The sequence below is a fragment of the Serinus canaria genome, chromosome 1, assembly GCF_022539315.1.
Source record: "Serinus canaria isolate serCan28SL12 chromosome 1, serCan2020, whole genome shotgun sequence".
Lineage (NCBI taxonomy): Eukaryota > Metazoa > Chordata > Aves > Passeriformes > Fringillidae > Serinus > Serinus canaria.
Genome location: NC_066313.1, coordinates 84,686,574 through 84,702,899, shown reverse-complemented (window position 1 = coordinate 84,702,899; position 16,326 = coordinate 84,686,574). Strand labels below are relative to the sequence as shown.

Genomic DNA, 16,326 nt, shown 5'->3' with positions numbered 1-16,326 from the left:
AATACCTGTGTAAAGGCTCTTTAATAGCCAGAACAAAACAAACCCACCACAACTCTGCCACCCACAAAGAACATCTGAATCTCCTCCTTATTCCATTCACATGTAACAGAAATCTAGTGTATATTTAATTAAGAAAATTACACCTTTATGTTCAAATTCAAAGAAAGCAAGATATTTTAAAAGGCTGGTACCTGTTCACCTGAATGCTTCACAGCTGAGAGCTTGAAAAGACTAGAAAATAAAAACAACAACTAAAGAATATATTTTATATTTTTATTGTAATGAAAATCTATTTAATTTTCATCCACATTGACTGTCTGTAGACCTGCAAAACAAGACATTTTATCACCACCTGTAATATACATGGAAGTCTTCCCAAGAAAGTACACCTGTATTTTCAAGGGTAGTCTGCTGATCTACTTCTGGACTAGCTAACTAGGCAAGTATTTCTGTAAATGCTAAAACAAAAACTTAGTTGCATTTACAGAATTGATTTTTATCAGATGACAAGCAGAGAGGGCTTAACCTGCCTCAGCTTTTGACAGCAGAGGACAGGCTTAGTGACCACCCGAGTGACTATGGCCCATGTTTTTCAATCTCTCAAAATTTACATGATAATTTCACTCCTTTTTGATGTGGATCAGGGAGCCCTGTTCTCTACAGCGAAGCTAGGTTAAGCCAGTGGTTTGACTCATGCAGCGAGCCTTTCATCTGAATTTTGCATCGCAGGAGGAGCTGTCCTGCTTTGCTTCTTGTTCAGAGACACACAGCATGGGAGATGCATGAACCTTCCTCACCTTTGAATGTTGTGACTGGTACGTAGGTAACCAGAGTGTACAGCTTGTTGGGTGAATCCTCGTCCTCGTTGCGCTTCCTGGACAAACGCACACGGATACGGTAAGGAACATTCCTGAAATGAAGACAGCAGATTAATTTGCAGTGAAGTATGTACTGAAACCCATGAATTCAGAGAAAAGTTCTTTCTCAGAAGCATACCAAGAGCAAAGTCTTGCACCTTAAGGGACTGTATTGTTTGCCTTAGAGGAGCTCTGTTTTGTTTGGTTTTATTCAAGTTAGTAGTTAAGATTTAGCTGAGCCTCGAGTAAGATAAATTCATAATCCAGTAGGAGCATAAAGTCAGAAGTGCAGTATCAGTCAACTACTGAGGAAATACACCTTGAAGATGATCAGCAAGTGAACATGATCAGCAAACAAGCAGCTGTTAAGTCAGAGTACTGCCTATCTTTATGCCAGAAGCCATGGAAATTCTAGTGAGCATCAAGCCTGAACCAAAATCTTACTTATGGGCACAAAACTGATCATGATTTCTTCCTCACAAAGCTCATGGAATTGTTAACTAAATTGTTTAATGATTATGTTCCTAATAGGCAAATCAGAGCTTAGTATCCTCACCTAATAATGACCAAAATATGCTCTGAAGGGAGGCACAGAATTTTTTCTCCACACCATTTTCCACATAACCTGCCACCTTGAACTCAAGATTTTAGGAAACTCCTGCTCAGAGTACTATGTGAAGGGACCTGCTCCTCCTCTCTGCTGCAAGAACAGCCTTTTCAAGAACATAATTACATCAGGTGGACATAGCAGTTAGACACAGGAACTGCCTCTGTTTTATTCCCTTCCTGTCAAAGTCAAAAGCATTTTTCAATAATTTATGTAGATCACTGACTACCATACCAGCCAACATGGTGATTTTAGCCTCTGCTGATCCTTCCAGAGGAAGATACCTTACTTTGCATACATTATGTATTCTAACTAGTAAAAACTGCAGATTCACACTGGACAGACTGATGTGCTGACTCCCTGCTTCACAGACGGCACTTGCACCAGTCAATATGAGGAAGTCTTGGTTAGCAGCCTCACTACAAAGCTCTGGGGTTATGTATGCTGTCTCCTGGTTCCACTGCTTCTTCTTCACTCCCTAAGAACTGGGCAGTTTAACAGGGAGGACAGAGAACCCCTGCCTGTAAGACCCAGTAACTCAGTCTCATCCTCCCACTCTGCTTTTCAAGGAAGGACTGGCAACACGATGCCAGGCAAAGTATTCTATGGATGTCATAGACCAGACTTAGGGATTCAACTCCCATGAGACATGATTTAAACCCATGTGCATCTCTCAAAGCATCAATCCCAATCAGTTAACCTTTTATTACAGTTTAAAAGGTCCCACTCCCCACAGGAGTTCTACTGGACCACTTTACACATGTCATATCAGCTGCCTTTGTAGCAGTGATTTAACAGAAGTTGTAGTTTTTGATCCCCAAACTACTTATTTATCTGTACTTTCAAGAAAAGATTAATGGCCCTGTTGAAAATAGACCTCCTTTTGTGCAGTATTCGTTCAGCATGCTTCAAAACCTAATCCTGTTTAGACACACTGCACAAATCCCACTCGGCCTGGGATTGTAGCTATCAGTAAAAGGTCAGGTTTATAAAAACTATCTGCTGCAACAGGGATCAAGGTACTACAGTATTACAATACCCCAATCCTTTCTCTTCCCTGCACTCCATTTTTCCTTTGCTTTATTCTTATTAAAAGTAGAAGGAAATTATTTCAATCCCAGAATTGACCAAAGCTTTGTTACAAATATGCCAGGACAGCTGACCAGAACACAGAGCTGACAGATTAGATTGGTGTGTACACCACAAGAAGGAAGCATTTGCCAAGAAAATGCAAATACTGCAAGAAGTATACAATTTTTTCCTAATCCTTCATGTTGTTTTTTTCCTCAGCCAGTAAAGAAAATTGCAAAAGCCCACCTTATTCCTTTAGCCCAGACTGCTTTGTTCAGTCGGGTATCAATGCGGACGTCAGGAGTACCCATCTCCTTCATGGCAAATTTACGGATTTCCTTGAGGGCGCGTGGTGCTCGCTTCTTGAAGCCCCTGGGACAAACACAAGAGCCATTTCTTTAACTGCAGGACACTGTCAGCACTAGACACTTGTTGCATGTGTTCTCCCAACATAAAAACCCCCAAAGCACTGTACTCAACAGCAAACAGCTGCACCAACCTGACTAGACCTTCACCCTGGCAGGCAGATGCTAACTTTAATAGAAACCACTTAGGTAGAATAATTTCAGTAAAATGTTGCAACCACAAGATCTCCTGGATCTTAAGCCTTCATTTAAATGTCAAGACGTTTGAATATCTCAGTAACACTGAAGAGATCAGAGGTGTCACAGACACTGAATAAAACCCTTATAAGCAAAGCAGTGCAACAATACTGACACGAACATAACCAAGACAGAACTGTATCAGTACTGAAATAAACAGCAGAAGAACAAAACTGATGTTATTCTGAATATCAGATTCTGCTGAACAGTACTTGATGGTTACCTTCTCTCACACTATCAGGACTGCACCAACACCACCATCAAAACTGTTTTTCTCCCCCAGTACAGCCTGTCCCATGCCCATTATGGCCAGGTCCTGCAGGAATGGGCATTCACAGAAGTCAGAGCTGCACCATGAGTGTTCTGCCATATTTACTGTACCCACACTGTAACAGGGGCTGTGCCAGTAGTGCCTGAGGTCCCACAATGGGTTATATTTAGTTATATCATGTGCACACTGCTGTTGATGCTTTGTGCTGGAAATGGGAAGCGGATACTTGATCCCAAGTGAGACAAGCACTAAATAAAAAGCATTCATCTCTAGCATATCATGCCCAAAAACAAAGGTGGACAGCAGGATCATCATCATTAAAACAAAATGAAGTGCCAATGGACAGGCAAGGCTAGAACATCTTATTGACAAATTACCACTGCCTCCCATTCCCAGCCACAGTTCTGCAATGCTCCACTGCCTCATTCCTCTCCTACTGCATGTCAGCCACTGCACCAACTGTTTGGATTTGGGTGGTATCTTCCATGTGCTTGCAGGCCCACACACAGAATGCAAGGGCACTGCAGCTTCCTCTGAAGCACTTCTCCACTACAGCTTCATGAGCTTCAGCATCTGGTCAATTAAAAAGCTACTCCTACCTACACACAACAAATATCCTTTAACACAAATCACAACCTAGTTTACACCTCACACGATTCTGTGATAAACATGAAACCAATAATTTGACTACAGCAGTATTTAACTTCTGCAACTTTCTCAGTGGCCTGAAGTGGCATTTGCGTGGGAAGAATGACAACCTGTGCACAGAAGTAAATTGATCTAACTTTAGCTAAAGTCCCAAAACAGTCACAGTCATAGGTTTATTCCTGAAAGCCCCAAGCCAAGTCTGGGGTTGCACAGGTACAGAGCTTCTACCTTGCGACACAACAGAGGCACAAGGGACCAAACACAACGCTCTAAGGAAAGTCCTTCTCTGCTCTTTAAAACCTACTGAACCCACTTCCAAATGCCACTTCACAGAAAGCAAATTTCGCTGATAAAAAAAACTTACACGCCATGGATCCGCTTGTGAATGTTGATTGTGTATTCCCGGGTTACTACTTCGTTGATGGCAGAGCGCCCCTTCTTCTTCTCGCCGCCTTTCTTTGCGGGAGCCATCTCAGCGACGCTAAAAGGCACCGCGCACACATCAGACACAGATCTCGGACATCCCCCGTTCCCTTCCCTCCCGCCGTCCCCAGCCTATTGCAAACCGCACAAATCCCACATGCAGAAACTTAAACCCAAGCTTCATTAACCCCCGGGGTCGCACCAGTCGCAGGCTTCACGCAGCAACTCCCCAGCAACACAGACGCTTTACTTCCATCTCCCTGCGAAGAGCAGGAAGCACATCCGAGACTCTTCGACCACCTCGCATCAACATCCTGGACAGCCCCAAGCCCCCTCCCTCTGCAAGGCGACCCGGGAGGGCAGCTCAGCTCGTCCCGGGTTGAACATGACGAGGCCAAACCGGCTCCTCCCCGGAGCAACAGCACGGGCCGTATCCCCGTCCCACGAGTCCCGCAGGCCTCGAGGGGAGGGCAGGGGAGAGGCCGCATTCCTGCCGAACGCGGACGCGCCGGGAGATCCCAGCCGGTGCCCCCCTTGCCGGGCCGCCCCCCGGGCCCGGCCGGGCCGCACTCGCGCCGCGCCGCGGGCTCTGCGGGGCGGATGGAGGCGGATTCGGCGGGACCGGCCCTGGCCCACACTCACCCTGCCCGGGCACCGGCCGGAAAGGAGCGCGCGGCGCACGCTGGGAAACAGGAGCTCTTCCGGGAGGAGGCTGGGAGGAGACTGCGCCGGCGGGGGGAGGGGCTGACCTGGGGGGCGGTGTCTGGGTGTGCCCAGACCGGGGGTGTTCTCTGGGGCGGTGTCGGTGTGTGCCCGGACCGGGCATGTTCCTTGGGATGGCGTCGGTGTGTGCCCAGGCCAGGGGAGTTCTCTGGGGCGCTGTCGGTGTGTGCCTGGACCGGGGATGTTCTCTGGGGCGCTGTCGGTGTGTGCCTGGATCGGGGATGTTCTCTGGGGTGGTGTCGGTGTGTGCCCTTACTGGGGATGTTCTTTGGGATGGTGTCAGTGTGTGCCCGTACCGAAGTTGTTTGGTGCCCGCCCGCTCGCTACCTCTCTAGGGTCTCTCCGTTTTCCTTGGAATGCTGTGTGAGGAACTCGGCGCAGTGCTTGCTTCCAGGAAGCATTTTGCCTCTTGCAAATCTGGAGCTCTTGTTCCTGAGACAGAACCAAGGCATCCCAACGTGAGGCAGTAGCCTGATGTAATCATCCCACCTGCCCGGAAACCGACGTGAGCTGAGGGATTATGTTGGGACAAGCTGGGTTTTTCCGATAGTGAACTAGAAGAGCCCAGCTCTGTCAGGACGAGTGGCATTACCTTGTGTGTGCAACAGAGAACAAGGACAATAATCGCAAACCTGAAGTGTGTATGGGGAAGAACATGAAAAACTATGTCTTGACGTAAATCTGCTCTTGAGTGCTGTCTGTATCCTTCCAAACGGTGTATTAAACCAGCTCATAAGAAGGCAACCCCATGCTATTTACAGCATCTCCCTGTTAACTGCTTTAGAAAGTTAAATGTGTGCTCCAAGGCTGAGTTTGGTTTGGACATACCACTGCCAGTTGGGAGAGATGTGGGTTTGTAATCCTTGAGAGTAGAACAAATTCTTAAAGGAATTTTCCCTCCCTGTGTCTTCTGTCATAGTAGTTGAGATCCATCAGCTGCTGCTTCCACAGGTATTTCCTCTGAGGTGCTTCTATTCCTTCATTGGCTCTTCCTGCATGAACTTTGGGCTTACAGATTTGTCCCCTCCTTTCCCAGGAGTGTCTGGGATGTATGCAGTCAGCCTCTAGCTTAGCCAATTGGCCTTTGCTTAGGTTTGTCTACATTAATGGAAGAAGAGAGGTTCCTTCAGACACTAAGGGAAACTTTCACATCTAGCTTTCCAATCTTCATCTGGTGGGGTCACTCTTGCTTCACTGAATACAAGAATTTAAAGGGATGAGCGCGCTAATTCATCCTGCTAACTAAACTTAGCATTAAAAACACTCTATTAGAGACCCAATACTTGATTCTCTCATCTTCTCTCAATGAGGGATGAAGGACTGAAATATGCATGCACCCATCAGTGCTACCACCCAATCTTGCATTTGAAGCACAAGGGTAATATTGTCAATGGATTTTCTTTAGGAGATTTGTAGCTTTTTCAGAACTCAGGGCAAATAAGCTTTTTTTCATTTCTATGAAAGCTTACTTTAACATTCTCCTAGCTTATCTCTATTGTTCCCCTATGGCATAGGAACCAGAACATATGGGCCCTGTTAATGTGATCCTTGGTACTCAAGGGAGGGAAGGCCATGTGTGCACTTTGCTGAACTTCATGCTGGCTCCAGTGGCTGCAAGCTGCCCTGAGGGCCATCCCCTTTTACTTAGTCTTACTGAGGGGAATGAAGACAATTCCTGCACTCAGTTACCCATCTCAGTCTGTGCTGGAGCTTCTCCATGTCTGCAGAGGGAAAGCAAGCCTGTACCTTGGCTGCCTCATCCTGCAGTCAGTTTGAATTTAACATAAAAAGAAGCCTGCACAAGGATGCTGAAGTGGAAACCAGACTGTCTACAGAAGAGTCTCCACCCAGAAGAGATGTGCCCCCAAACTCAGGACAGCAGTGTCTTAATACACTGAAGGTGGACATGGGTCAAAGCCCTGGCCTATGCTGAATCAAACTGTTCTTTAAACCATCTGTTTTGTGCTAATGTAAAACTTGGTTGGAAGTACAAAGCTACCTGAGGTCTTTAAAGGTGCTTAAAATGAGCTGTCTTCACTTGCAGCTAATAAAACTTCCTGAGCTTTCATTCTCAGTGTCTATGCCATGACAAAAACTACAAGGGAAAATACTTGGTTTTGCTAACTGGGTGCCCAACACCATTCAAGTCAGTGGCTAAGATTAAAAGTCTAAAGTGAATCACATAGTTCAACAGTCACAGGAAAATGTGTGCAAGTCCTGCAATAAAGCCTTCTGGCTATTTTATTTTCTTCTACAAATAAAGACAACTGTCCATCATAAATGGAAAAAAATAATAGTTTGAGTTGTATATAGCATGAAACAGTAGTTCCCTTCACAAAAACATTTCTAATTCATTAGTTTATTACAAAATACCCACTCACAAAAAAGCACAAGCACAATCTTTATACTTGTGAAATGAGTTGATATTTCATATACAAAATAATTTCCACATAATTCCATATAATTTTATTTTATATAGAAATAGGTCATTATTACAACAGCTGTACAATACACTACTTTTTATTTAATAATTACATAAAATCTTTCTTAGAAACATATCAACGGAAAACATACAAAAAAAGCGAAAAGTGCATTTTCTTTTTGTTTTTTTTCCTCCAAAGGAAAATTTAATCCTAAATGTTATAATGAAAGAGATATGTAATAGTCTGCAGCATCCCAAGTCAGTGGGCCAAAACACAGTGCATATTTCTCAGAGACTTGGAGTGGGTGAGTTTAGGTTGAAGAAGGATTCATGTTGTACTACTGGAGAATTGCATGATTGTGCTTACAATTTGAGTTCTCCTTTGCAATCACAATTCATGTACGAAACAGTCCAGTGTGGGTTGTGGGTTTGTTTTTTTTTGGTTGGTTTGTTTTTAGTAATGAAGAACAGTTAGGGTAAGCTGCATAATACTTTTCAGTTTCTAAATCAAGGGTTATGAGCTGTAGACCATCTTCACCAATGGCTGGGCTTTTTCCTCCATTGGATGTGCTAATTTGGCCACAAGAATAAAGAAACAAACTTCTCTTTACAGAAAGTGCCTAGTTTTCTCATCTGTGCAGTTGTGCAAAATAATAACAATAATCATAATAAAAATAATCTCTTGTTCTCTCCTCAATAGACCTTTGACGCAGTGCTTTTCATACACAAAAGAAGAACTGAAACAGTGAAGGCCAAGTACCTCATGAGTCTGTTGACAGTCTTTTGGAATTGCCAGATGGCTTCCAGAGTGTCACGCCAGGACTGAACGCCTCTCCCCATGCTCCCAGGGGTGATGGAGGCTGCACAGGATAGTGCTCCTTTTTATTTTGCTCTGTCAGTCCATCCTGTGCTCACAACACAGCGCAAACGGAAGCCAGCGCGCCGTGAATGCGCTGTCTGTGGCAGTCTGCACTCTGGGCGTACTTCTGTCACAGAGCTTGGAAAGAAATGCTTGTGCAAAAGCCAGAACAGTAAGTACAAAGTCATTCTCCTTTGCCCCATGTGCCCATTGGTTAAAGCTAATCGTGCATTGATTGTGCTGGTGGGACTCTATCGCAGTGGTTGTGGTAAATTTGATGATTCTGATAAACTATTCCTTCTTCTTGATGTTAGTTGTTGTTGCTGTTGCTGCTGCTGCTGTGTCTGATGATATCCCACATTTCCTTGCTGTGGTGAGTAAGATGGCAGGAGCAAAGAATCGGGTTGTTCATTGTGCAAAGAACTTGGCGTCTGCACCTACAGATACAATAAAATTTATCGTGGCCTTTTGATTCTTTCATGCGTTAATGCTCTTTGTCCTCAGGTTACAGGATGCTTAAAAATACTACTGGTTTGCTGGCTTTTATTTCTGGAGCTGTTTGGCATGAGTTAGCTTAAACTAATGCTAGAAGGAATGGACATAAATTGCATCAAAGAACACTGCAATTAGGCATTGAAAAGGTTTTCTCACAATAATGCACTGCCTGGGATGTGCAGGTTATCCTGAAAAGCCTGTTTGGGAACCGTGTGGGTGAACATGTCAGAAATGACACAGATGGGTGGCAGAAATGAAACAGAATTCTAATGTGCCTCATGCTGTCCCTCCTAGCCCTTCCTTTTCCTGAGCTTACAGTTGGATTTGACCTTGCAGTATTGAAGTTGATGTGAATTTTGCAGATGCTTTATTGGAAACACTATCTGCCAGACTTTTTTTCATTAATTCTCAGGTTATGATAAGGATTTCATTTCAAGAACAAGAGTTTAATCATCTGAGGTTGGTTATACTCTTTCAGTGATGCCAGTGGATATGTGACCAGGTTTCATAGACTCAGTACAGCTCCTGTTGAACTAATACAGACACACCTCATTTCCCCCCTTTACTTTAGTATGTGTTGAACTAGGTCAAAAAATAAGTATTTTTACATCTTCAAATCACCTGGTTCTTCCAGGCAACATGCTCCACTTTATCTTCTTTGCCTTGTGGAGTTGAGAAAATATGTTCGTTTCCTTAAGGGATCTAGATATCTGATCCAGATCTATTTTATGTTGATGCTGGTAATTAAAAATCATCTTTTGACTTGTAAACTAAGCAAATTTTATACTGAATAAAGAGAACAGAACAAATCCTAAGGCATTGATTTTCTCCACCTGGAAATAAACTTTAAATATGTCCAAGATAATCTGATTGTGCTTTAAATGTACAGAATTAGTAATTTCCTTTTAAATATTCTGACTGTTCCCACTGCTCCCTCTGCTGTACTAGTACTGGCCACTGTAGCAGTGTGTCACATGTCAGAAGTCATAATCTCTTAAATGGACATTTCTGCCAGGACCGGGCTCCAGCAGAAACCTGGGGCCCTATTTGCACAGCCCACTCACCTTGTTACTCTGTGTGCACACTTTATACATCATCCTCTTTGTCCTACCTGCAGGTAGCGTTGCTGATGCTGTTGGTGCTGGAGTTGCATAGGTGGCAAAGAGGATGGCTGGGAAGGAGGGGTAGTGGTGAACCCCTGGTTTAACACTGCTTGTCCCATCAGTACGATTGGAGAGCTGCTGCTGGAAGTCTGCACTTCCAAACTTTGAAACATTTGTTGGGTTTGAGAATACCTATGGAAGAAAGAAGCAAAACAATCAAGAAGAAAGTGTTGGAAACAAAGGTCTTCTCTTAGAAGGGGGATGGCAATCCCTAGTCTTCCTAAATCATGGAATCACAGCATGCTGTTTGTTGGAAAGGACCTTAAAGACTCCCATGGGCAGGGACATCTTCCACTAGACTAGTTTGCTCAGAGCCCCATCCACCAATCTAGCTTTGAACACTTACAGGGATAGGGCATTCACTACTTTTCTGGGCAACCTGTTTCAGTGCCTCACTACCCTCACAGTAAAGAATTTCTTCCTAATATCTAATCCTGTTTCGGTTTAAATTCACTAACTCTTGTCCTATTCCTATAGACCCTTGTAGAAAGTCCTTCCCCTTCTCTCTTGTAGCCCCTTCGAAGACACTGGAAGGCTGCTCTAAGGTCTCCCCACGCCTTCTCTTCTTCAGCCTAAACCCCCCAAATAATTCCCAATAAACAATTCCAGTGCATGGGACCTGCTAAGATGAACAAGAGCACTACTAGCAGCACTGCTTTCCCTCACTCTGTGCATGAGCCAGGCTTGAAAGGAAGAAAACATCTCATCTCAAAATCCAGATCACATTTTAGATTCATTAAGAATTCTGGTTTATGCACATCTTGTCTTGAGTCACAGCATTCACATCCCCGGCTCATTAAACCAAATGGCCTTAGATTCTGTTTTAATATGCTGAGCCCTGAACTGCAGCAAGAGAGAAGCAAATGCACCTCCTGTCCTGCTGCCTGTGCTCCCCTGTGACTGCCTGGGGGTTGGTGATCTCCTGCAGACACACGGCTAGGGTTGATTACTTCCTAAGCTGCTCATACACATATTGCCACGTATGATCAGCAGTTCCCCTCACCATAAGCCCTGCTCTAGGAACAGAAGAAGCCTCTAGAGACCTTCTGGAATGAGGGATGTGACAGAACCAAAATACTGATCTTCTCTTGCCATTCTGCTTTTGCAAAGCAAAACTTAAATATGTGTTGTTTTGTGGAAGGCTGTGGGCAAAACCACAATGGAATTATTGCCAACCCTAATTCTGTTTATCCTGTAAAGAGTGATGAGATCATAGTGTGGCTTGTGTTCACTCAACAGCTGTTCAACATTAGGGTTTAGTTAGAAATGCTACAGTCTGGGTACTTGTATGAGGATGTGAGCTCTTATAAAGGGGTCCCATGAGTCAAGTCTACATGAACTGGGAGATGCATCTTTGCAAATAAGGCCTCTTTTATTCAGAGGCTTAAAAGCAGAGCTACAATATTTACACTTGTATGTTAACTCAAGATAATCTTAAACAACAATAATGATGTTTAAAAACATGAAGTACTGAATACCTACGTTCCTGAAATAACATTAGAAGAGTACTGTTTTGTAAAAAAAATATTTTTAAAGGAATGATTGCAAACATTGCTTATTATTTTATCAGTTCATAATTAAGTACAGTGACAAAAACCAGCTTAAAAAAGGGGTATATTTTGACCAGCATGTTCTGCTTCCTTCAGCTAAGTTTTGAGGAGACAAAACAAGTGAGGTGAGGCTTTCTATTTTCACCAGTCATTCAACTGAGGCAGTGCTGACTTTCTCACATTTACCTTTGGTGGGTCAGAAGTTCTAGTGCTGAAGCAGGCGGCATGTGAGGGACAAAAATTCCCCCAGCCATGGCTTGTTAAAGCACCACTGGCACTCAGTGCTTCTCTCTGTCACTCTTCCTGATACGACCCGGCAGGGTAAGGCTGACCCTGATGCTGGAAGGCAGGCCCAGCACAGTAACACATTTCCAATATTTATAACTACTTCATCATCTTACAAAAGAAGGCTACTTCCTCTCAAAAGCAACTTTGATGTTTTATCTTCGACAAGGCACGTACTTGGCCTGGGATCCCGCCATGCTGAGGTCTGAAGGGTGTCTTGCATTACAGGACCCAGGCATCATGGGCTGAATAGGCTGGCTCAACAACAATCTGGCACATGAGGGGAAAAAAAAAAAGACATTGCTGGAAGAGAAGGACCATACAAATCCCACACTGTGCAAAGAGAAACGGCATTTTCACAGGCACGGCACCCGGCTGAGGAGTGTGAGGAGGTGTCACCCAGCTGCTGGCTGTGGTAGGCGCATCCTGGGCATCCTGGGCACTGCGAGGCGGAGGCTGGGGCAGCGCCTGCCCTCTGGGGTCATCTGGGTGCCGGACATACACCTCATAAATTACATTTTTTACCATTATTATCTGCTAAGTATATAGATGCTTAAATAATAGTTTACAACTTCGGTGAAATTCACCTTGTGCTCTTCAAAGACAGCAGCAAGGTATCAGTTTTTATAACGCTACGGGGTGAGACAGCTACACTCTGGGAATTTTAATCCACCCGTGCCTTACTGCAGTCCCAAGAACCGGAGTGCGCCGCGCCCGCTGTTCCCGCCGGGCGGAGCTGGAAGCCCAGCCCTCCCGAGCGCGGAGCCCGCCCGTACCTGAGCTGCTGGTCGTGGCTGCAGCCGGCGGGCGCGGGGGTGCCGCCGCGAGACAGGCCGCCAGGGGGCGCCGCGGGGCCGCCGCCGCCTGAGGCGAACGGCGCGGGCGCGGGGCGGGGCGGGGCGCGGCCGCCGCCCGGCGCCAGCTCCGCGCTCCGCGCCGCCTTCGGGCCCTGCAAGAGAAGGGGAGAGAGGGGGGAGACAGCCCGGCTGCGGCACCGGTGCCTGGCGGTGCCGCCAGCCGGCTGCTGTCACCGTACGCGAAACGACTGTCATGGCCCCGGCTGCCCCGGGCCCGTCCCCTCCGACCGGCAAACCCAAACGACTACCCAGTTAAGGCAGGAGCAAAGTTAAGCGTGAGGAACTGCCGCCAAGTCCCCCGTGATAAGAAGAGATCAAAGAAAAAAAAAGTGGATTTTTTTTTCTTGCCCCTCCCCTTCCCCCCCATTTCACAGAATTACGGAACCAGGTCAGGGTGGAAGGGAGCACAGTGGGACACCTGGTCAGGCCTCCTTCCTCTAGCAGGGTCATCCCAGAGGACATGGCACAGGATCGTATCCAGACGGTTGTTGAGAATCTCTAGTGAGGGAGACTCCACGCCCTCTGGGGCAAACTGTTCAGTGCATGGTCACTCGCACACTGACAAAGAAGTTCTCCCTTATATTCTGGTGGAGCTTTCTTGGCATCATTTTCTGCCCTTTGCTCTGTATTCGTTATACACATACTCGCTCCACTTTAATAGAGTCATTATTAATAACACAGGTATGAAGGAGGTGAAATGCTACAGCTGGGGGCTCAGAAGACAGTAATGGAAATATGCTTGCCATGCAATCAGGTAGCAGAGAAGCTCAGTTTTCTGTGAGGGGAGGTGCAACAGGTGGGTGGAAGAGCAAACACTGGAAATGTTGAGAAACCAGCAGTATGAACAAAAAATACAATGTCAAATCTAATAGCTTTCACAGATCTCAAGTTACTGCTCAGGCTGAACTTTATTTTGCTCTGCAAGAACCTGTTAACGTTCACAGCCTGAGGGTCTCAAATGAATCTCAATGTATTCTGTGTGCCACCACAGCAGACAGGCTTTGTTGCATTGGTGGAGTCTGACTGGGCTCCAGGAGCAAGTATTCTGAGAGGTCTCACTATTTCAAGTTTCCAGTGTGATCAGTCAGGTTTCTTTCAGGACCACCTGAAGACCGGTAAGTCACCGACACATTTTGCATGCCCCTCTGCTCCATTTTCAAGCTGAAACAGCTGCTCAAGTAACCCTCCTGGCTGAGATCTTAAAAAAAGGCTTTAAGGTAAGGTAAATGCTGTAGGAAACCTTTTTTATAGGCTGCCTTTTTACAGAGTAATAAGAAAGGGATAGTTACAGGAGGCAAAGGCAAAGGCATAGTTACAGGACTGACGTGATTTTACTCGCTTGGTTAAGAACAGCTCTGTGTCTCCTTTCCATCTAAATGCTGCTCTGTTCAAAGAAATAGTTACCTGGCTCGATATCACGCTTGCTTCTCTCAGTGACTGCTGGTTCGTTGTTTGTGAAGATGTGATTTGCCCTTGAAGTTGAGAACTGGGGACAAGCTGCTGCTGAGAAAGGGCCCCTGACCTCTGCTGTAGCTGTTGTGGGTCCAGCTGCTGAGTATTGCTAAAGCTCAGGGACACTGTTGGCTGCTGTAAGATCATCTGGAAAAGAAGAGGGGAGGGTTTATTTATACAGCCCAGATGTTCTGAATAATGAATGTGACAGAAGTAAATCCAAAGGTATATTCTAAAATAAAATTACCACATTTCTGGATTCATAACACATTTACTGTTAGTTGGAAATGACCTATCATTCCTACATTAACAACTCTACTGTCTTGGTTTCTTGTTCTGCAAGTGTACCCATTACTTGTGAAATGTGTCTAGAAGGTGCAAGTCCTCTTTCCATGGGGCAGGCACAGCCCTCGTAAGAGCAGTTCCCAGTACATTCACTGTGTTCTAGGGCATCCTGACCAGAGAAGAGAGTAACTCCATGTCTTTTTGGTCCTTTTGTTTCTCCTTTCAACAAAATCCACCTGCCTTTCACACAGAACTATCTTTGAATTTGTATCTGGAAATTTGGCACTTTACACCCAGCTGAGTTGTCAAATGTTTTTAATGAGGCCACAGTCAGGCCAAAGCTGTCCAAGCTGAATGGCCGTGTCCTTACCATTGACAGGATGTGTAAACAGACAGTCACTGTCATTTATCTGATTTCCCATCAGGTAACTGTCACCTGGTGTTCTTCCTAACTGTGCCATGCATTTGACTTGTCCAAAAGAGCTAGCAGCTCTTCTCTTAGTGTTGCTGTAAATTATGTCCTCCCTACTTTTGCATTTCAAGATGAAGCTTTCTTCTTTAAAAGTTATAGTGAATTTTTGCTCTTCTAGGGGCTATTTCTTTTATTACAGCTGTAAAGAGGGAAAAGTAATCTTTTAAAACCATGCATCATTAATGCCACAAGCTCTCTTTGCAGTATTTCAGACCTAGCCTTTCTGCCACCAAAGGCTGTATGGAGATACACATCCCACACAGTTGACGTAATTTTTGGATCTGATTCTGATTCCACACCACTGCTACATGTCCGGAACTCCATTTATTTAAGTGGAGCTACTTAAGTTTTAAATGAAATCAGAATCACAGTTATTCTCTTCATTATTCATCCATCAGTCTCATGCCTAGCAGTACATCTGAGGTATGCCCAGTAATTAGTACACCTTTGTGCAGCTTATTGCTGTATTAACAATTCCCTAAACTATCATGTCCCCTCTCATTTTTCCTGGAAAAAGCCCATACCTTTCTCCAAAGGCCCAGCATAATGTATTGCTTTTCTCTGCAAAAGTATGGCTTGATCCATCATGGTTGTACTTATTTATCTAGCTTTAAAAACATAGCTTATTTAAATATGATAAATTTTTAATTAATTTATGCATGCCAAGATTTTACCCAGGAAAAAAGGTACAGACAAAGCTTATATTAATCAGCTGGGAGAGGGGGGCAATTAAGGAAAAGCAACAGCTTGTTTCAGGTGCTGTAGGCTAACCACATCTCAGAGATGTCTGATAGGAATAAATGGGTCAAGTGACAGGGTTGGGGCTGCTGCTTGCAGCAGGTTTGAAACTAGCTCTGAGTGTTTTCTTTTAAAAACAGTGCTCACTGAGTTTGGAGCCATTACATATCAGAAAGACAGATGGTCTTGCAACTTCTGCCAAGTAAACAGGTCTTATTATGAATAAATCAAAGACAAATATAATGAAAATTCATTTTCTTGTTTATTTTCTGTACATAGAAGCTAAGTTTTGGACGTGTTTAGTACACGAACTCACTTGATTAGCCCTAGCCATAAGACAGGTCACCACTGATATAAAATTTTATATAAAATTCAGAACAGGCAAAGCAAGTGGTGCATGTGAAAAAAGTGATGGGGAGGGAGTGTGAGCCCACTGGTACTCGACAGATCACTGCAATTTAAGACCTTTAGGAGGATTAGCTTAGTGTTGTCCTTGTATGTGCACACAGCACTGGAGAAACAGAGTTCCCCCAATGCAAATTCAAC

The 16,326-nt window shown here is 44.7% G+C and overlaps 2 protein-coding genes across 3 annotated transcripts in view; both read right to left on the bottom strand.

Moving 5' to 3' along the window:
• Positions 1 to 259: 259 nt before the first annotated feature.
• Positions 260 to 5,224, bottom strand: RPL31 (ribosomal protein L31). 2 transcript variants are annotated; one of them, XM_009085411.4, is made up of 5 exons: positions 5,122 to 5,224; positions 4,421 to 4,537; positions 2,782 to 2,907; positions 798 to 910; positions 260 to 325 (listed from the first exon to the last, which is right to left on the bottom strand). In XM_009085411.4, exons 2-5 carry the CDS (start codon positions 4,525 to 4,527, stop codon positions 294 to 296), a joined length of 378 nt encoding a protein of 125 aa, XP_009083659.1. In that variant the 5' UTR covers positions 4,528 to 4,537; positions 5,122 to 5,224; the 3' UTR covers positions 260 to 293. The 2 variants fall into 2 exon arrangements, with proteins under 2 accessions (XP_009083659.1, XP_009083661.1); XM_009085413.4 differs by lacking the exon at positions 5,122 to 5,224 and adding an exon at positions 4,682 to 4,840.
• A 1,653-nt stretch (positions 5,225 to 6,877) lies between these two features.
• Positions 6,878 to 16,326, bottom strand: part of NPAS2 (neuronal PAS domain protein 2) — a 103,002-nt gene continuing 93,553 nt past the window's right edge. The window contains exons 17-21 of the mRNA XM_050971510.1: positions 14,238 to 14,432; positions 12,753 to 12,925; positions 12,154 to 12,246; positions 10,090 to 10,273; positions 6,878 to 8,920 (exon numbers count right to left, since the gene is read on the bottom strand). Of these exons, the coding sequence (XP_050827467.1) occupies positions 8,735 to 8,920; positions 10,090 to 10,273; positions 12,154 to 12,246; positions 12,753 to 12,925; positions 14,238 to 14,432 (831 nt within the window). The 3' untranslated portion in view covers positions 6,878 to 8,734. The remainder of the gene's footprint in view (positions 8,921 to 10,089; positions 10,274 to 12,153; positions 12,247 to 12,752; positions 12,926 to 14,237; positions 14,433 to 16,326) is intronic.

Excerpts from the sequence above, each read along its gene's own strand:
- RPL31 (XM_009085411.4), bottom strand. The coding sequence starts at position 4,527 with ATGGCTCCCGCAAAGAAAGGCGGCGAGAAGAAGAAGGGGCGCTCTGCC. Across the intron at positions 911-2,781 it reads GTCTGGGCTAAAGGAATAAG|GAATGTTCCTTACCGTATCC; the intron begins GTGGGCTTTTGC and ends TCTTCATTTCAG. Across the intron at positions 326-797 it reads ACCAGTCACAACATTCAAAG|GTCTACAGACAGTCAATGTG; the intron begins GTGAGGAAGGTT and ends CTTGTTTTGCAG.